Below are 19,169 nucleotides of genomic sequence, written 5' to 3' on the forward strand. Positions count from 1 at the left end.
AGGCTAGAGCGGCCGGGGGGGGGGGGGGGCGGGGCCGGGGCGTCGTAGGCGTGGAGGAGAGCAAGACTGGGTTGTAAGAGTGGGCGGGGCTAGGAGGAGGGGGTCTCTGCTTGGTAATGGACGCACACGCCCGCTGGTTTGGGGGGAGGGAAGGGGCTCGAGGAAGGAGCCATGAGGGGAGGGGCAGTGAGAGGTGGGGTCGGAGGAAGGGGCGGGGCGGGGCGGGGTTGGAGGAAGGGGCGATGAGGGGAAGGGCCGAGGAAAGGGTGGAGAGAGGAGGGGCTTCTAGGGGAGGGTCTGAGGAAGGAGTGGTGAGGGAGGGGTCGGGGAGGGGGAGAGGGATTGGGGGAAGGTGCTGTGAGGAGAGGGGCATTGAGGGGAGGGGTTGGAAGAAGGGGCCGAGAAGGACGTAGGGCGGAGTTGGAGGAAGGGGCGTTAAGGAGAGGGGTTGAGGAGGGGGCGGGGCCGGTGAAGGGGCGGGGAGGGGAAGGGCATTGAGGGGAGGGGAGGGGCGGTGCGGGGAGGCGTTGGAGGAAGGGGCCGAGAAGGAGGTGGAGGGGAGGGGTCGGAGGAAGGGGCGGGAGGGGAGGGCCGGAGAGGGGAGCGCTTGGTGGAAGCGGCGGTGAGGGGAGGGGCCGAGAAAGGGGCTTGAGGGAAGAAAAGGTTAGACATCTCAGGGCAGAAGGCTCTGAGGGGGTACAGCCGCGCGGGGGTCCTTCGCAGAGGACCCGTAGGGATTCTGGAAGAGGAGGTGTGGGGCCGTGCCGAGGGGGCGGCCGCCAGAGCATGCGCACGGGCTCTGCAGCGGGCGGGCGCGGAGTTGGGGCGCGGGGACGCGGGGCGGCGCGAAGCGGGGCCCTCTGCCGCCCCGCGCTCTCATGTACGCCTTCTACTCGCTGCTCATCTACATCTTCTACAGCCTCTTTCGCAGGGATGGCGGGGCCGCGGCGGCCGCCGACCCTGGGAACCCCGCCCAGGTGAGCGGGGGCGGGCGCAGCTCGACCGGCGACCCCCTTCCGGAGAACGGTTTTGCAGGCCGGCGCTGCGTAGGTCCCGGGGCGCTGACGCGGGGGAGGGGCCGTGCCGAGGACCCCGTCTCTGGTGTTGGAAGCTGAGAGCCCGGCTCCAACCCCTCGGGCTCAGTTCTCGGAGGCAGGGAGCCCCATGGGCTGCCTGGCCTCGCCTCAGGGGCTCCCCCCCGCTCCCTCCCTAGAGTGCCTGCTGCGAGCCCGGGGGTCGCCGCCGCCCCGACCAGCCCACCGCAGAGCTGTGGACCGAGCTGACCGGCCTGGTCGGTAGGTACTGTTGGTGCATCGGGAGTGCTGCGTCTCTCGGGGCAACGAGGGAGCGCCGCCGTCCGAGAGATGCAGGGGGTGCTCGTGCCCTCATTGGAAGGGAGGGAGCTGGCAGGTGCCGGCTAGTGGCCTAGCATCCGACACGTGACCCAGCATGCTTACCCGTCCCACTCCCTCGCAGGCTGCTCGGAGTCCGAGGATGGGCCGGGAGGGGCAGCGGAGGGCCGTCCGGCCGAGGTCTCACTGGAAGAGGCTCTCTTGCGTCTTGCGGAGTTCCTCTCAGTCCAGCTGGGGGCGGAAGAGAGCTTCGGGAATTCTGCCGACCTGAGCAAGGTAAGCAGAGTTGAGATTTCTACAGCCACCTGTTCTGTGTTTTCAGGTCTACTGATTTCCATCCATACCCCTGTATCCTCTCCACCCGGCCCCCATCCTTTTCCACTTTGATTTCTATTTCTTTCCCAGCCTGGTGATGTTCCCCCACTGTTGACGGTGACCGGTCAGCTCTTGGCCCTCCTGGCATGGATTCGGAGCCCCAGGGGGAGGCAGGTCCTGCCCCAGGCGACGCAGCCAGCCTCAGGGGTGCAGCCCCCCACTCCTGCTGGTGCGTAAGGAGTAGTGAGTTGAAGAGGGAGTTTGTTCAGGGAGTGACGCCCACCAGAACCCTAGCAGCCAGATGTGAGGTGTCCCTTCCTTCAGGCCAGAGAGTTCTTCTGTCCTAACTGGGTCCACCCCACCCCAGGATCCCCATCCCAAGAAGAAAGCCCTTCCGTTTCACCAAGGGGTGAGGCCCAGGGGCAGCAGCCTCCTCAGTTAGAGGAGGACCAGAGGGCTTGGCAGCGGCTGGAACAGCTCATCCTTGGACAGGTGAGGGGCCCAGGAGGCAGTGGGGGGGTGGGGGGTCTGGGAGGGGCTTGGAAGGAGGCGTTCCACCTGGTGCTCTTTTCTCCTTTCCAGCTGGAGGAGCTGAAGCAGCAGCTGGAACTGCAGGAGAAGGAGCTGGGCCAGCTGCGTGTGGGAGTGGTGAGGCTGCTGGGGTGGGGGCTGGACAAGGGGGACATGAGAGGGTCTCAGCCTCCAGGTGAGTTTTGAGTGCTTCTTTCTCTCCCAGGGGGCGACAGACTCGGAGAAAAGGGTTCAGCATCTGACTCTGGAAAACAAGGCCCTGAAACAGAGCCTGAGCCTTACTCGGGACCTCCTGCTGCACTGGGGCCCCGCCCCCCCCAACAGGGCCCCGCAGGTATCCTGCTCCTTAGCTGCTACCGTCCCTGCAGCCCGGGGCTCCTGCACCCTGGTCTCTAGCAACACTGCCTGGGCTTCCTCAGGACCTTGTGCTCGCTGGAGCAGAGGCAGGGAGCCCCCTCTGACCCTTCAGACCTGAGGCCCGGACTGTGGGCGGCAAATGCATGGTAACCCCGTCAAGGAGACTGATGCTCATGGGAGAATCCCCTCTTTTCAGTCCATGGTTTCTCCCAGTGACTGACTCCAGGAGAGCAGAGAGACTTGGGGAAAGGAGCCCTGCATGGAATTGGGAGGCATGGATGTGTGACCAGCTTTGTGAACCCCTGTCGACTTGACTTTCTCATCTGTAAAATGGGGCAGCTGGAGTGCCCCTCCCTGAGTTTCCTCCTGGCTCCATAGTTCAGCTGGCCGCCACTCCCCTTGCAGGAGCAGGAGGAGGCAGAGGCACTGCTGGAGCTCCGGGGCCGGCTTCAAGAGGCCCAGGACACCACGGAAGCTCTCCGAGTCCAGGTGGGCTCTGGGCCCAGGGGCCGGGAAGTCTGGGGCTCTGGGCAGGGGGTGTCTGAGGCAGAGCCTGGTAAGTGCCTGTTTCCTCAGTGACAGGGCTGGGGTTGGGTGGGGCAGCTAGGGGTGCAGGAGGCGCAGCTGCAGGGCCTCCGGGGGGCCCTCCGGCAGCTCCAGCAGGAGACGGAGCAGAACTGCAGGAGGGAGCTGCAGCAGATGCGCGCGCAGCTGGCAGGTGAGGGCTGGGGCTCCGGAGCTCATGGGAAGGCTGTGGGGTCTGGGCTTTCCCTCACAACAGCCTTCCTGCCCCCAGGACTCCGTGCTCGCATGGCCAGCTTGCGTCAGGGCTGTGGGGACCTCCGAGGACTGGTCAGCACCTTTACCCAGAGCTGCCAGGGTTCGCTGAGCGAAGCCCGGGGCCAGGTCAGGACCCCTCGCTCGCCTCCCTTGCACTTGTTCTCTGTGCAGCCTCGTCACTGGCCTTCCCTTGGGGAACTCCTGCTCTCCCTTCCTTTCCAGTCCCAGGGTCTTGTCTCATCTACTGCAAATCTTAGGTTCTGGAACCAGAACAACTGTGTTCTGTGCAAACTGGGGTGACGGTGAATCCCTCACAGGATTGCCAGGAAGCCCACGGTTCTCCTCGGGTCCCTGAGCTCCATCCCAGGCCCACTGAACGATGTCCCAAGGGTCTGAAGCCACTGAAAGTTGTGGATCCCCACAGCTGGGGGCCACGTGGTGGATATTGCCCTCAGCACCCCGTCCCTTGCTCTCTTCCCACTGCCTTCCCCTTCCTCACCTCTCTGTGCCCCCAGGTATCGTGGGCCCTGGGGGCACTGTCAGCGGGTGGGGCTGGGACTCAGCTCCTGGAGGCACAGCAGGAGCCCCCAACTGGATGCCCAGGGCGGCCGCTGGAGCTCAAGGGTATGGCAGGCTTGGGGAGCAAAGGGCTGGGGCGGCAGAGGTGGGGGACGTGGAGGCTTTCCACGCTTCAGGATCCTGGGAGGCAGCCCCCTGACCTGATCTCCACCCCAGGAAACATCCGTGTGCTCTGTCGGCTGAGGCCAGGGACACCCTCCAGCTTGGTGAGCTTAGAGCCCGGCCCGGGTGGCACTGTCACCACCTGCTATCGAGGGCACCAGCGTCGCTTCCGCCTGGACTGGGTCTTCCCTCCACACGCCAGCCAGGAGGAGGTGATGCTCCACCCTGTCACCTGTGTCGCCTGTCGCTCAGAGTTCCCTGGAGACCAGAGAAGGCTCCCTGTCTGTCTGCCCTCCCAGGAGAGAGGGCGGCTGGACTCCAGCAGGGAAGGGAAGGGAGCCGGAGGGTCTGGGAGGCAGGACTGGTATTCTAGCTGGGCACCTACTTTCTTTCCAGGGTTTCCGCTTTGCATCCCCCCACCAAACTCTACAGGCTGGGGGAGACAGACTTTATGGCTTAAACAGGAAGATTAACATTTTCAAAAGTAACTTTGTGCCAGGAAACGAAGGAAAATGAACATGTTTGAGGTGATGGTTACTCAGGGGGCTGTGGAGCATGGCTGGGGTGCTGTTGTTGTTGTGAGGTCAGTACTGTGACCTCCTTCCCGCAGGCTTCACTGGCTGCCCACTCCCCTGGCCCAGGGTCCAGAGATGGTCAGCTCTGAGGGTGGGTAGCTCTCCTTGCTTTGTGGCCAAGGGGAGTGGGGGGCACAGGTGAGCTTCTAACCCCAGCCCCCCGCTGTCTTGTTTCCCGCACACTATCTTCACTGCACACCAACTTGCAACTAGAGCTCAGGAAACAAGGCTGAGAGCTGGGAGGGGGTGAGGCGAGGGGCAGAGCTTTCAGAGACCCAGACCTGTGCTGGCCTCACGGGGACAGACTGTGATGAGAGTGCCTGGCAGGTACTCCCTCCCCCACTTTTTGGGGCACTGCAGCTGTTTTCCACCTACCTCTATTTACCCCCCATACCACCCCCACCCTGTCTTCAGTCTCCATCCCAACTGCAGCCCTGAACAGGGGTCCCTTGTCTACTGCCTTCTGGGTAGCCTTCCTAGACAGGGTCCTCCAATTCTGCCTGAAAGAGCTAAAGGATCCTGTCACTGGGCTCCCTCACCTGTATTCCTTATCTCTGTCTGCAATAGCGCCCCCAATGCTCCTTTTTAGTCATGGAGTCTTAGCAACCTCACTGGCAATTCTGGACTCTGCCCTCGTAGCTGGCAACCAAAATTTCAAACAGATCTGACAGCCCAGTAGTTACCTGCCACGTTCTGGGCACAAAAGCTGGCCGACTGTGTCATTGCTCAAGAGGCTGCTGCTGGTGTCCAGCTGCCAACAGGACGCAAGTCCCAGCTCCATCTCCCCTTCACCTGCCTCTCTGTACCCTCCCAGGGCCTGACTTCCAGGATCCTGGTTGCCCACCAACCTCCACACATGGGACTCTCTGGGTTCATCTTTCACGTGCCAAGTGCTGCACTAGTCCTCTTGGTCCACATTCTCACTTAATCCTCACAACAGGTGCCACTACAGTCCTCATCTCACAGAGGGCAAGATGAGTGACTTGCCTCCAGTCACACCCAGGGTTTGAACTTGGCCATGAAGCCCAGGGTCTGGGCTCTTGACTGCTACACCCCCAGCCTTCCAAGCAGTCAATCGTCAGGATTCCAATACTCTGCATCGCCTGTTCCTCCTACCTGTCACGTCCCTTCCCTTCTTTGCCTGGCAAATTCTGGCAAATGCCACCTTCTCCAGGGAGCCTCACCTGTCTGTTGGGAGATCCCCTCTTCCACTGTGCTCCCCTAGAGCCAGCCTCCTTCCAGGGGAATCAAGTTTTGTTCACACCTTGCCCCAGGTCCTGGGGCTTAGGGCCCCTCCCAACCCCTCCTACCCCTAGGTCTTCAGGGAGCTGGAGTCGGCTGTGCTGTCCTGCCTCGGAGGCTACAGTGTCTGCATTTTCACCTACGGTCAGACAGGGACGGGAAAGACCTACAGCATGGAGGTGGGAAAGGGGGCAGTCTGGGTGGCTCCTGGGGCCAGGGGCTGGGATGTGAGCCCGATGAGGCACCACACCCTGTCCCCAGGGCCCGCCTGAGGACCCTGGCATAGCTCCTAGGGCGCTGCAGTCACTGTTCCGGGAGATGGGAACAGGGGGACAGCACCACGTGACCCTCAGCATGGTGGAGATCTACAACGAGGCTGTCAGGTCAGGGCCGCAAACGGTGCCTCCTCCCCGCCCCGGGCCCCAACTTCTGGCTCCGCCCCCCAGAACCCCCAACAGAGCCCTCCCCTTTTTCGCCAGGGACCTCCTAGCCCCAGGGCCTCCCCAGCGCCTGGCAGTGAGGCAGGGCCCAGCAGGCGAGGGGGGGATCCAGGTGGCTGGCCTCACCCACTGGGACGTGCCCAATCTGGAGTCGTTGCACCAGGTGAGGCTGCTCGGTGGGGCTGCGCAGTCCTCCAAGCCCCCGCCCTGTACTCCCACCTGGGCCGCGGACGCCGCAGCAGGCCAGCCCTGTCCTCCGTCCTCCAGATGCTGAACCTGGGGAGGAGCAACCGGGCCACCGCCGCCACAGCCATGAACCAGCACAGCTCTCGTTCGCACGCGCTGGTCACGCTGACGCTGCGCACGGCGTCCCCATCAAGCGGTCCCGGCACCGCAGGTATCTCGGCGTCTGAGTCCTGCGGGGGGCTTCGCTGCACCCGAGACCGGGCCTCCCTCCACGCCGGGCTCTCTCGCCTCTGCAGGCACGCTGCACCTAGTGGACCTGGCAGGGTCCGAGCGCGCCTGGAAGGCAGGGGCGGCCGGCACGTCGCATGAAGACCGGGACGGCGCTCAGCGTCTGCGGGAGGCTCGGACCATCAACCGATCGCTGCTGGCGCTGGGAGGAGTGATGGCCGCACTGCGGGCCCGCCGGCCACACGTGCCCTTCCGCGACTCGCAGCTCACGCGCCTGCTACAGCCCGCACTGGGCCCCGGCGCCACCGCTGTGCTGCTGCTGCAGGTGGGGCCAGGCGGCCGCGGCCCCGCGGGAGGGTTGTTTGCATGCCAGGCGCCGCCCACCCGGGCCCGCCCACCAGCGCCGCTCCCCGCAGGTCTCCACGCGGCCCGAGGATCTCGGCGAGACCGTGTGCTCGCTCAAGTTCGCCGAGCGAGTGGGGCGAGTGGAGCTGGGGCCTGCTAGGCCCCGCAGGGCCCCGCGCTCCGGGACGCCCTCTTCCCTGAGCACCGACACACCACTCTCTGGGACCCCCTGCACCGCCACGCCCTCGCCCGGCAGCCCTCCAAGCCCCGGCCTGGACAGCGGCTCCAGCTCGGCCCTGGCACCGCCGGAGGACCTGCCTTCGTAGTTCTACCCAAGGAGTCTGGGTCGCGTCTCTGCTGGCAGAGGCAGCAAAGTCCCTATTCCCCCCACGATCTCCTTGATCTCTGGGGGCCTGCTGACCCCCAGACTCCACCCCTTTCTCTCCAGCCCCCAGGAGTGTTCCGCCTGGGGTAATGATCACCACCCCCACCCCCACCCCCCACCCCCGCCCCGCCCCAGCCCAGGCCCTTAGCCCTTTGCTTATCACCATCTGCTGTTATCGTGCGGCGCACAGCAGGGGATCCCAGAGCCGCGGAGGCAGACCCTGGCCAAGTGGCCACCAGACTCACTACCCCATCACCAAACATCAGACTTGCATTAAAATGTCGTTTGTTCCTTTACTGTTATCTTCCCCACTACCACCACCAAAACCAGGTAGGGTCTCCATTCTCCGTCCCCTCCCCCCAAAGGTGCTACCTCCTTGCCAGGCAACAGTGGAGGGGGGACAGGACTTAGGGATGGAGCGGCTGGGGCGGTCATTAGGTTTTCCCTCCCCCAGCCCGGAGCCAGGGAGGGGAAGTGACAGATGGTGATGGATGGATGGATGGATGGATAGATGGACAGAGGGCTGGAGAAGGTGGGACCAGGAAGGGGACAGGAAGGGCTACTTCAAGCAGGGCCCTGCTCCTTTCAGCCTTGCCTCTCGGGGTAAGAGAGGCATGACTGACCATCAGGGCTGCGGTGGTGCCCAGCTGGGCCACAGCTCTTCTGGAGTGTCCAATAAACACGCGGACTCTCAGCACGGCTGGTACCTCGTGTCTCAAGGTGGAGCCACACATACCTTGGTTTCCCCTCAACAGGCCTAAGGGTGGCAGGAGAGGGTGGGAGAGGAAAGCAGCCCCTGCCCTGGGAGCCTCACAGGCTGTACCAGGAGAGTAGCCAGCCTGGGGTAGGGGCAGCCAGGTCTCGGGGGTGGCTAACCCACGCATCATAGATGCTTTTGTTGGGTGGCACCCCCTGGAATAGGGCGTCTAGATCCCAGAGCAGCCTTGGGGGGCCATGGGTTTCAGGGACCACCCCCCAATAGCCTGTGCTGGTTGAGGGGGGGCACCGGGGGCAGGAGGTGGGTGGCAGTGGGGCAAATGGCATCACCACGTTGGGAGTGTAAATGGGCAAATAAGAGGTAGGTAGCTGCCCCCAAAGCGAGGCCCTGTGGCTTCCACCAGGGAGTCCCCCAGGGCCTGGGGTACCCTGCAGTAAGTGGAGGGGCCAGGCTCTGGGTTCAGGGGAGAGGGGCGAGGGCCTGCTGTTTCCCCCCTGGGAAGTCTCCCCTTCTGCTCTCAGGGACCCTGGGAGGGGGCAGACAGGCCACAGAGGTCTCTCAGAGGGGGGGACTGGAGTGGGTGCCTCTTCCTCCCCTATGCGAACTGAGCCTGACCGACTTGGGCTGCTCGGCGGCGCCCCCTCCCCGGAGTCCCCTAGCAGAGACTTTATGCTGAAGCCCTCGCAGGGTGGCGGCTGGGGACTGGGCGGCCGGTAGGGCCGGCCATGCAGCACATAGGGGCCCAGGTCCTTGGCGAAGGCTCCCCTCGCGCCCCTGCTCTGCCAGCGCCTGCACAGGGCCGTGTTCTGCAGCCGCAGCGCCTCGGCTGGGATCAGGCTCACGTCGACCGCCCAGAAGTTGCCCTTGGCCTGGGGCTTCGCGGGATCTTTGGGCACCTGGTGGAGGAGGGGGGCAGGCTTGGGTGGGGCTGTACGACCCCGGATACTCAGGATTTCCGCCCGCGTCCCGCCCCAAGGCTCCGACCCTCGCCCTGCCCCACCTTGCGGAAGCATCGGTTGGAGGAGAGGTTGTGGCGGATGGAGTCTTTCCAGCCCTCGTAATCGTCCCTGAAGAAGGGGAACACGGCCTGGACCTGACGGATGATCTGAAACCATCGGGCGGGCAGCGGGCGCCGTGAGCCGGGGCGCGTGGGCGGGGGGCCACGCTGCCCCTCCCCTCGCCTCTGCGTGGCCCCCCTCGCCGGGAAGGGGACTGCCTGAGTGCTTTAGCTCTCTCCCTGGGTGCCCAGGCCGGGACCGGCCCCACTGGCATGGCTGGATAGGGCCAGGTCGGGGTGGAGGCCGGAGCCTGAGCCTCCGAGCAGGGGCCAGGTGGAGGACGCGTCCGGGGACAGGTCCGATCACGGAGTGTGAGGGAGAGCGGGCGGGGATCCTCTCACCTGGGCCAGCTTCAGCCTGCGGGAGGGTGCGGCCTGGATCACCAGGGCGATCATGGCCAAGTAGGTGTAGGGGGGCTTGTCATGCCGCAGGTATCTCTTCTTCCTCCTCTGGGGGTGCTGGGAGGGCGACTCCCCCCCGGGGAGCCCCAGGCGGGGGTTGCTGCAGGGCCCCATGCAGAGGAAGCAGGCAACGTGGGCAGGGGTCCGGCCGGGTAGTGGGCGCAGGGCACTGGGGCAGTGTGGTAGTGTGGTGAGGAAGAGCTGGGGCCTGAGGCCAGGCGGGGGCTGGCGGGCCAAGCCCTTTATCATTCGGATGGAAGGGGGAGGGGAGGGGAGGCCAAGGGAGGTAGAAATACGCGGTGGGGGAGGGGAGCGTGCAGAGGGCAGCCACAATTAGCAGGTTTCGGTTAATCTGGGAGGGAGGGGCAGGGAAGATTCCAGTGGGGGCTGCAGGCGGCCACCCAGGCCTCATCCCTCACCCCTGGGCTGCCTTTGGCACCCCCCCTAGAGCTGGAAGGAAAAGCCCTTGGAAGGGGCTTATGACCCACAGTTACTTTATCCCATCTAGATCTCAGGTTCACATTTAACAGATGGGGGAGTGATTGGTCCAAGATGAGCCGCCAAGAAGGGGTGGGTCCTGCCCAGAGTTCAAGGCCAAGCAGCTAGCAGGACTTGGGTGGTGGTCTGGGAGGGCTTCCTAGAGGAAACCTCAGAAATAAAAGAGGGATACAGTTGACTCAAGGGATTTTCCCACAGGCTGCTGCATGGCCCCAGAAGGCTCCCCAGGCCCTGGAGGTCACTTTCCTTCCCTCCTTGGTGCTGGTCAACAGTGGGTCCTGGGAGATGACCATAATAATAGTCCCTCATTATTCCCTGTGCACCTCACTGGTCCTGGGTAAGCTGGACCCCCCTGGCTTGAGAGAACTTCCTGGAAGTGTGTTTGCCTCTCTGCTCCTCTTCTGGTCCTCTGGGTCCAGATACTCTGGAGGTTGTCCCCCGAGGAGGACGCCACTTGGTCCTCTGGGGCACTCAGGCAGTGCCCCTGGGTGGGTGTGCATGGAAGGAGAGGCTTTCTAGCCGTAGGTGTTTACTGGCTACCGCTTGGGGCCAGGCCTTGAGAACACAGCCCTGTGGGTCATGGTGCCTGCCCAGGGGAGCCTGCGAGAACCACTTGGCATCACCCTGGGCAGGAGTGAGGGCAGGTGTGTTATGTCTGGGTACACAGGGCTTCCCAGGCAGCCCCAATGCCCTGTGGCTTAGGCTAGGAGGGAGATGCTCCCCAGGCAGGAGGGGGTAGGCCTGAATGGAGGAGGGGCACTCTGGGAGACAGAGGGGAGGCTGAGCCTGGGGAGGCCTGCAGGGCCAGCACCCCTTGCTCAGCCCTGGCCAGAGCTTCTGAGTGCTTTAGCAGGCACAGGGCCTGGCCCAAAGGTGCGATTCTGGAAAAATGCATTTGGCAGCTGCCCTGAGACATGGTCCTTCTGGGTCCCAGACACTTCTGTCCCCTGACCTCCTCCCTGGCCATCTAGTCTGTGGCTCTGCCCCTCAAGTCAGTCAGGGCCTGTGCTCTGTACCCTGACCCAAAGCCTGGGTTCCCCCCGGTGAGGACTGGGCAAGTTTGCAAAGGGATTATCAGGCCCAGGACACCAGCAGTGGTGGGGTGTTGCTACTAGGACCCCCAGACCCGAGGAAAGCCACAGAAGCACAGGGAGACACTTTCTATCGCTTCACTCTAAGATTTCGGCTTTTCTTGGGCAGCAGCAGCACCCCTTCCACACACACACACCAATTATACCCTTAGAGGGTTGAAAATCTGCAGCCTACAGTGGGTGCCCAGCTCTCACCGAGGTGCTGACGGAATGGGTGAGTGATGGGTGCAGTGGAGGAGGAAGCCTGGAGCTGAGATGGATGACGTATGCGGGGTACCACACGACTCCCTCCGCTGTCTCAGACTCTTTCTTCAGACTTCACCTGGCTTCCTCTGGATCCCTATGTCACCTCCTCAACGCCTGTCTGTTTCCAGGGCTCTAGCTGAGGGGTCCTTGTGTCTCACCAGGCGACCTATGGCCTCCTAGCTCCACTCGGTCATTAGAGAGGTCTTTTTCTCCAACAGGTCTTAAGTCACCCCCTCTCCTCCACTGGTCCTCCTGTGCTTCCAGGATAAAGCCCAGCTCTTGGTTTGGCGTTCAAGGCTCCTCATGTCCTGACTGTTCATCACTGACCGCACGTACCACCCTACCGGGCCCCAGCCCTCCTAAACCACCACCTCAATTCTTCCCACCGGGTCCTTCCACCTTTGCGCATGCTCATCTCTACACCAGTGATGCCCCTGCTTTGTCGAGTGAACTCTGACCCTTCCTTAAAAGCTCAGCGTAAATAGATGACCACCCTCCTGGGAACCTTTTGACTACTTGCCCTTCCCGCCCCAACCGGGCCCCACCGCGCCGAGGACGCCCCTACCACAGACGTTCGCACCTTGCGGTCAGCAACCTCTCTCTAGTTGCTCTGCGCAAGCCCCGCCCCCGCGCGGCTCGGCCCCGCCCCCGCGCGGCTCGGCCCCGCCCCCTGCTCCCACCGGGAGCCGCGGCTTCCGGCTCCGGGACCCGCGGGCCGGAAGTATCGCGTTGCCATGGCGAGGGCCGGGCGCGGGGCCCGCTCCCGCGGCGCCGGGAGGAGCGCTAGGCTGAAGGACCCGCAGACGGGCTCCGATCGACTGCGCGGTGGCTGCTGGCGCGAGGCGGAAGGTGAGGCGCGGACTTCCGGGGCCTGCTGGCGGGAGGGGAAGCGCCGGAGGTGGGAGGGGGAGACGGGGAGACGGGGAGGCCCGGGTCCGGGCGGGAGGCTGTCCAGGCCCCGCTTGGGCGCAGGTGGGTGAGGCCCGGGCAGCTGGTGCTGAGGGTCAGGAAGGCTCCTGGAGTGGCAGGCTGTGAAGGCCACCGGTAGGCTGTTCACGTTTTAGCTAAATGTGGAGTTGTTTGCAGCCTTGCAACCTGTTGGTCAGGTAGGCAGCACTAAAGTTACCTCCATGTCAGCTGAGGAAATTAAGGCCTGCGGAGAAGTGACTTGCCAGGCTTCTTGTGGGCTTTGGAGTTAGGCCAGAGGAGAAACTGAAGCCTTTCTGGGGCAAGTTCCTTAAACTTCCAGGGGTTCAAGTGACCTCACTTGTCGGGGGAATCCTGGGCTCCAGCTCACAGATCGGTGTTCGGGCGGGAATAGTAGCTGCTGTGTGGTAAGTGCCGGCCGTGCTGGTGCGGAGGCGCTCGGGCCTGGGAGGGAGTATCCACGCCGGGCTGGGGCCCCTCGCCGTCCTGGAGCAGAGGCTGAGGCGACTGTGGGATTAATTTCCGTGGGTGCGGAGACGGGAGGTGTGTACGGAGTCATTCCAGGTTTGGGGAAGCGGGAGAAAGGCTAGACCTCCTCAAGCCTCTGGGCCTGCCTTTTCCTCCCGGTCCTTAGCTTGGGGGTGGAGGTGCAGGGGCACCACGCTGCTCTTCTCAGTCCCTGCCTTTGCTCCCCCAGGTGCTCCCCACCAGGATTGGGGAGCTCTCCCTGGGAGAGGTGTAAAGGGCCTCTGTGCCCTGGCTGGGCCGCCTCATTCACTTCAGGGGCCGCACTCCTGATCACCTTGCCATGTGTGTGTCAGACCACCACCCTACTGAACCCCTGCAATAGTGGGGGAGGGGAGGGGAGGGAGTAAACCTCCCCTGTCCCTTTCCAAGCTCTGTGGCCTTAGGAAAGGTCTTGTCAGCACATCAGATTGAGAAAAAAGACAGAGAGGTGAAGGAAAGTCTAGTTCCACAGACACCCAGGGGAGAGGGTCCTGGGGAGAAGGAGCATGTGCTCCACTGCCAGGACCCCTGTGTGGGCAACGCGGTGAGGCCCGATGGTGGACGGCGGGTTCTGGGCTGCTTCCTTCCTGGGCGGCTGTGACAAACACAAAGATTGCCAGGACTTCGCGAGACCTTGGTCATTCTTTGATCTGACGACTGCTGTTGTGTTGGTTTTGTGTGGTGCGCTTTGTAAGTCTCACCCTCACCCACCCCCTAGAACCTCCTCCCGTTCTGGAAGGAGGAGCGTGGTGTAGTTGCAGGTGAACCCCGGGAGCCTCCAGGACTCAGATGAAGCCCCTGCAGAGCCCTCCCCACTGTCAGGGAGGTTGGAATGGCCCTCGCTGCTCTGGCAGGGCCCGCAGTGAGCATTGCCGTTGCCGACAGGCCTCCTGTGTTTCCTCTGGGCTGATCTCCGGGTGGGTGAGCAATGCATGTGTCACCATCGCTGGCTCTGCATCCCAGTGCTGAGCCCGGCCCTGACGCAGCTGCACACACAGCTGAGTGGTGGTCCTTTCCATTCAGCCGGCTCAGTCCCAAGCTCACCATCTCCTGTGTCCCCTTCTGTGCTGTCCCCCAGTGCCCGGAATGCATCTGCTCCTGTGGTTACGGGTGCTTCCTGCAAGTCAGGCACCGGGTTCAGCGAAGAAAACAGTAAATTGAGTCAAAAATGAAAACAGGGTGAAGAGACAGGAGTGACAAGGTAACCACAGGAGACCTCTGAGGAGGTGATATTTAACTTGAGATCTGAGGGGCTTCCCTGGTGGCGCAGGGTTTAAGAATCCGCCTGCCAAAGCAGGGGACACGGGTTCGAGCCCTGGTCCAGTAGGATCCCACATGCCGTGGAGCAGCTAAGCCCATGTGCCACAACTACTGAGCCTGCGCTCTAGAGCCCGCGAGCCACAACTACTGAGCCCGTGCGCCTAGAGCCCACGCTCCGCAGCATGAGAAGCCACCACAATGAAAAGCCCGCGCACAGCAACAAAGAGTAGCCCCCGGCTCGACGCAACTAGAGAAAAGCCCGCGCGTAGCAACAAAGACCCAATGCAGCCAAAAATAAAATAAATAAATAAAAAATTTTTAAAAAATACACTTTAAATTGAGATCTGAGTTACAAGAAGAAGGGAACTATTATTAGATCTGGTGGAAGAACTTTCCAGACAGAAGGCACAGCTGATGCAAAGGGGGAGTGATGATGAGGATGGTAGATCAGGGGTCTGCAAAGCTTTTCTGTGAAGGGCCAGAGAGTAAGTATTTTAGGCTTTGCCGGCCATATGGTCCCTTTCGCAACTATTCTGCCTTTTTGTGGAAAAGTAGCCACAGACAGTACGTAAGTACATGTGCTCTGTTTCCACAAAACTTTATTGATAGACCCTGAAACTTGAATTTCATATAATATTCATGTGTCAGAAAATATTCTCTTTATTTTTTCCCCAATCATTGAAAAAGGTAAAAACCATTCTTAGCTTATGGGCCATACAAAAACAGACAGTGGGCTGTAGTTTGCCAGTTCCTGTGCCAGACACCAAAAAATGCCTTGTGTATTAACTCATTGAATCCTCATAAGACCCTTATAAAGAAGGTACTATTATTCCATTTACAGATGAGGAAACTGATTTAAAAGAGGTCAAGAAACTTGACCAATCCCCTCAGCTGCTGCCACTTTAGACCCAGAGTCTGGTTCCAGAGCTCAGCTCCCAGTCTCTGTGGTATAGAGCCGAGGTTCCTGAGGTGCAGGAAGCAGTCTGGTGTTGAGTGGGAAGTGGAGAGAGGTGTGGGAGGGGACAGCAAGGCCAGGGGTGGCCAGACCACTCAGGGTTAGAGGCCAGGAGAAAACTTAGGTTGTATACTTTTATTTTGTTACATCAAACTTTACTGAGGTATAGTTTACCTACAATAAAAGGCACCTATATAAAATAATTTGGTGGGTTTTGATAGATGTATACATCCTTGTAAAAGCTACCATAATCCAGATGTAGAGCATTTCCATCATCCCCATTCCCTTCCCCAGGCACTCACTGATCTGCTTTTTGGTTTTTTTTTTGTTGTTGTTGTTGTTGTTGTTTTAAATTTATTTATTTTATTTTTGGCTGAGTTGGGTCTTCATTGCTGTGCACGGGCTTTCTCTAGTTGCAGCGAGTGGGGGCTACTCCTCGTTGCAGTGCGCGGGCTTCTCATTGCGGGGGCTTCTCTTGTTGCGGAGCACGGGCTCTAGGTGCGCGGGCTTCAGTAGTTGTGGCACGTGGGCTCAGTAGTTGTGGCTCACGGGCTCTAGAGCGCAGGCTCAGTAGTTGTGGCGCGTGGGCTTAGTTGCTCCATGGCATGTGGGATCTTCCTGGACCAGGGCTCGAACCCGTGTCCCCTGCATTGGCGGGTGGATTCTTAACCACTGTGCCACCAGGGAAGCCCTGTTGTTGTTTTAATAAATTTATTTATTTTATTTATTTACTTTTGGCTGCGTTGCTGCACATGGGCTTTCTCTAGTTGCGGCGAGTGGGGCCTCCTCTTCCTTGCGGTGCACGGGCTTCTTATTGCGGTGGCTTCTCTTGCTGCGGAGCACGGACTCTAGGTGCACGGGCTTCAGTAGTTGTGGCTCTCGACCTCAGTATTTGTGGCTCGCGGGCTCTAGAGCGCAGGCTCAGTAGTTGTGACGCACGGGCTTTGTTGCTCCGCGGCATGTGGGATCTTCCCAGAGCAGGGCTCGAACCTGTGTCCCCTGCATTGGCAGGCAGATTCTTAACCACTGCGCCACCAGAGAAGTCCCTACTTTTTGTTTTTATAGATTCACTGTCCCTTTTTTTTTTTTTTTTAAGAATTTCACATAAATGGAAGCGTACAGAATGAACACTTTTGTGTCTAACTTCTTTGTCCAGACAGAGCGTTTTGGAAATTAAGATTGCTGCATGTATGTGTGGTCCGTTCTGTCTTTGTTGCCGAATGTCTGGTACCCACCGCATAGATACACCACCTTTTACTCTCTGTGCACACACCTGTTGATGGACATTTTGATTCTTTCCAGTTTTTGGCTGTTATGAATAAAACTGCTGTGACTACTCGTGTCTACAAGTCTTTGTGTGGACATATACTTTATTTCTCTTGGGTTGAGTTGATAGAAATGATGGTTGAAATGCGTATTTGTGTTTAACTCTATAAAAAAGTACCAAACTATTTTCCAAAATGGTTGTATCATTTTATATTCCCAGTTCCATATCCTCTTATCATTCTTTTAAAGTTTAGCCATTCTTGCGAGTGTTGGTAGCTCGTTGTGCCTTTAATTGGCATTTCCTTAATGATGAATGGTGTTGCACATCTTTTCATGTCCTTATTTTATTGGCTATTTGTATATCTTCTTTTGTGATGTGTCTAAATCTTTTACCCGTAAAAAATGGGTTGTTTGTCTCATCAAGCTTTAAGAATTCCTTGTATATTTAGGATGCAAGTCCTTTGCCAGATACATGTATTGCAAAAATGTTCTCAGTCTGTGGCTTGACTTTTCATTTTCTTTCTTTCCTTATTTCTTTCCTTCTCCCTTTCCTTCTCTCTTTCTTTCTCTCTCTCTCTCTCTCTTTCTTTAATTTGGCTGCGCTGGGTCTTAGTTGCGGCACGCGAACTCTTAGTTGCTGCATGTGGGATTTAGTTCCCTGACCGGGGATCGAACCCACGCCCCCTGCATTGGGAGCACGGAGTCCTAGCCACTGGACCACCAGGGACGTCCCGACTTTTAATTTTGTTACCAGGGTCTTGAACAGCAGATATGTTTAATTTTGATGAAGTTCAGTTTGTCATTTTTTTGCCTTTATGGTTTATGCTTTCTCTTATGGTCAAGAGGTCAAGGATCATTGTTTTCCGTGGATATCCAGTCATTCCAACACCATTTTTGAACACCATCCTCTCCCCATTGTATTACCTTAACACCCTTGTTGAAAATCAATTGACAGTATATGTTTGGGTGTATTTCTGGATTCTTTATTATATTCATTGATCTTATTGCTAATATCCCACATATTTGATTATTGTAGCTTTATAATAAGCCTTGAGATCAAGTACTGTTAATTTTCCAACTTGGTTTTTCTTTTTCAAATCATTTTGGCTCTTCAAGATATTATGTAGTCCTATATAAATTTGAGAATTTCTACAAAAGGGCTTACTGGCATTTTGATTGGGATTGTATTGAAGCTACAGATCTATTTATGTAGGTCTCTGTATTATCTATTGCTGTATAACAAATTATCCTTAAATTTAATGACTTAAAACAATAAATTTTTGTTATCTCACAGCTGCTGTGGGTCAGGAATTTAAAAATGGCTTGGCTGGGTGGTTCTGGTTCAAGGTCTCCTGTGGCTGCATTTGGGATGATCAGCCAGGGCTGCATCATCTGAGGGCTGGGGCAGGGGTCTAGGATCTGCTCCCTCCCGTGGCTGTTGGCAGGAGGCCTCAGTTCCTCACACTAGGGCCTTTCCTAGACTGCTTAACTGTCTCACAACGTGGCGGTTGATTTCCTCCAGTGCCAGTGATCCAAGAGAGAGCAAGAGGCTGCACTGCTTTGTAGACCTGGTCTCTGAAGTGATGCGTCATCATTTCAGGTTTTTTTTTTTCTATTTGTTAGAAGTGATTGAGTCTAACCCATATTCAGGGGGAAGGGGATTAGGCTCTGCCATTAGAAGCGGGTGTCAGAGCTTCCATGTTTTGTGACACGAAGTTTTTGAATGATATATTTACCATTTTGCATTTTCCAGTCCTTTGTTGCCAATACAAAGACATGAATTTGATTTTGACATATTGTCCTTGTATCCTGCAACCTTGCTAAATATACTTATTTATTCTAGTAGCCCTATTATAGATTTCTAAAGATTTTCTACATGTCTTTTTACTTGCCTTCTGCATGTAAAGAGTTTCCAATCTTTCCAATCTTTTTATCCCTTGCCTTAGTGCATTGGCTCGGACTTCTAGTACAGTGTTGGATAGGAGTGGTAAGAGTAGATATTCTTACTTTGTTCTCAATCCTAGGGAGAAGGTGTTCATTCTTTTCCCATTAGGCATGCTTTAGCTGTAGGTTTTGTGGAGATGCCCTCTATCAGACTGAGGAATTTTCCTTTTATTCTTAGTTTTCTAAGTTTTTTTTTCTTAAGTCATGAATAGCTATTGAATTTTGCCAAATGCTTTTTCTGCTTCTATTGATTTGATTGTATTTTTAAAATAGCAAACTATGTTAATTTTTATATTTTTAAATTTTATTTTATTTTTAAATTTTATTTATTTTTGGCTGCGTTGGGTCTTCGTTGCTGCATGCGGGCTTTCTCTAGTTGTGGCGAGCGGGGGCTACTCTTCGTTGCAGTGCTTGGTCTTCTCATTGTGGTGGCTTATCTTGTTGCAGAGCATGGGCTCTAGGCACGCCGGCTTTGGTAGTTGTGGCGCACGGGCTCAGTAGTTGTGGCTCGCAGGCTCAGTAGTTGTGGTGCACAGGCTTAGTTGCTCCACGGCATGTGGGATCTTCCCGGACCAGGGCTCGGACCTGTGTCCCCTGCATTGGCAGGCGGATTCTTAACCACTGCATCAACAGGGAAGTCCCCTATGTTAATTTTTTAAATGTTAAACCAACCTTTCATTCTTGGAATAAAGCACAGTTGGTCAAGACATATTATCCTTCTTATATATTCCTGGATTCAATTTGGTAATGTTTTTTAAAGAATTTTTGCAACTATTCGTGAAGCAATCAGTCTGTGGTATTCTTAAATTGTTGTGTCTTTGGTTTTGGAGTCAGGGTAATAATGGCTTCATAAAACAAGTTGGGATGTGTTTCTTCCTCTT

General features: G+C 58.0%; 3 protein-coding genes across 5 annotated transcripts in view; 2 read left to right on the top strand and 1 right to left on the bottom strand.

The window, feature by feature from the left end:
* The first annotated feature begins 648 nt into the window (after positions 1–648).
* KIFC2 (kinesin family member C2) lies at positions 649–8,085 on the top strand. 2 transcript variants are annotated; one of them, XM_068526113.1, is made up of 18 exons: positions 649–1,046; positions 1,214–1,295; positions 1,477–1,628; positions 1,758–1,896; positions 2,035–2,159; positions 2,250–2,315; positions 2,404–2,532; positions 2,961–3,044; positions 3,159–3,273; positions 3,352–3,461; positions 3,851–3,959; positions 4,071–4,228; positions 5,908–6,012; positions 6,095–6,216; positions 6,313–6,436; positions 6,541–6,670; positions 6,756–7,012; positions 7,104–8,085. In XM_068526113.1, exons 1-18 carry the CDS (start codon positions 879–881, stop codon positions 7,356–7,358), a joined length of 2,430 nt encoding a protein of 809 aa, XP_068382214.1. In that variant the 5' UTR covers positions 649–878; the 3' UTR covers positions 7,359–8,085. The 2 variants fall into 2 exon arrangements, with proteins under 2 accessions (XP_068382214.1, XP_068382215.1); XM_068526114.1 differs by having other exon boundaries at positions 649–977.
* A 142-nt stretch (positions 8,086–8,227) lies between these two features.
* FOXH1 (forkhead box H1) lies at positions 8,228–9,708 on the bottom strand. Its single transcript, XM_068526199.1, has 3 exons — positions 9,535–9,708; positions 9,136–9,240; positions 8,228–9,031 (listed from the first exon to the last, which is right to left on the bottom strand). Exons 1-3 carry the CDS (start codon positions 9,706–9,708, stop codon positions 8,228–8,230), a joined length of 1,083 nt encoding a protein of 360 aa, XP_068382300.1.
* A 2,431-nt stretch (positions 9,709–12,139) lies between these two features.
* Positions 12,140–19,169, top strand: part of PPP1R16A (protein phosphatase 1 regulatory subunit 16A) — a 29,504-nt gene continuing 22,474 nt past the window's right edge. For both annotated transcript variants that reach the window (XM_068526155.1, XM_068526156.1), the window contains exon 1: positions 12,140–12,278. The gene's annotated coding sequence lies outside the window, so the exon portion shown is untranslated. The remainder of the gene's footprint in view (positions 12,279–19,169) is intronic.

This window comes from Eschrichtius robustus, chromosome 17 (assembly GCF_028021215.1).
Source record: "Eschrichtius robustus isolate mEscRob2 chromosome 17, mEscRob2.pri, whole genome shotgun sequence".
Taxonomy (NCBI): Eukaryota; Metazoa; Chordata; class Mammalia; order Artiodactyla; family Eschrichtiidae; genus Eschrichtius; species Eschrichtius robustus.

What these genes read in the sequence shown, in the direction of transcription:
- FOXH1 (XM_068526199.1), bottom strand. Translation starts at nt 9,708, where the DNA reads ATGGGGCCCTGCAGCAACCCCCGCCTGGGGCTCCCCGGGGGGGAGTCG. An exon ending in GCAGGCTGAAGCTGGCCCAG is followed by an intron (nt 9,241 to 9,534) that starts GTGAGAGGATCC and finishes CGATGGTTTCAG; the next exon opens with ATCATCCGTCAGGTCCAGGC. An exon ending in CCAACCGATGCTTCCGCAAG is followed by an intron (nt 9,032 to 9,135) that starts GTGGGGCAGGGC and finishes CTCCTCCACCAG; the next exon opens with GTGCCCAAAGATCCCGCGAA.
- KIFC2 (XM_068526113.1), top strand. Translation starts at nt 879, where the DNA reads ATGTACGCCTTCTACTCGCTGCTCATCTACATCTTCTACAGCCTCTTT. An exon ending in CGGAAGCTCTCCGAGTCCAG is followed by an intron (nt 3,045 to 3,158) that starts GTGGGCTCTGGG and finishes TGGGTGGGGCAG; the next exon opens with CTAGGGGTGCAGGAGGCGCA. An exon ending in CACACGCCAGCCAGGAGGAG is followed by an intron (nt 4,229 to 5,907) that starts GTGATGCTCCAC and finishes TCCTACCCCTAG; the next exon opens with GTCTTCAGGGAGCTGGAGTC.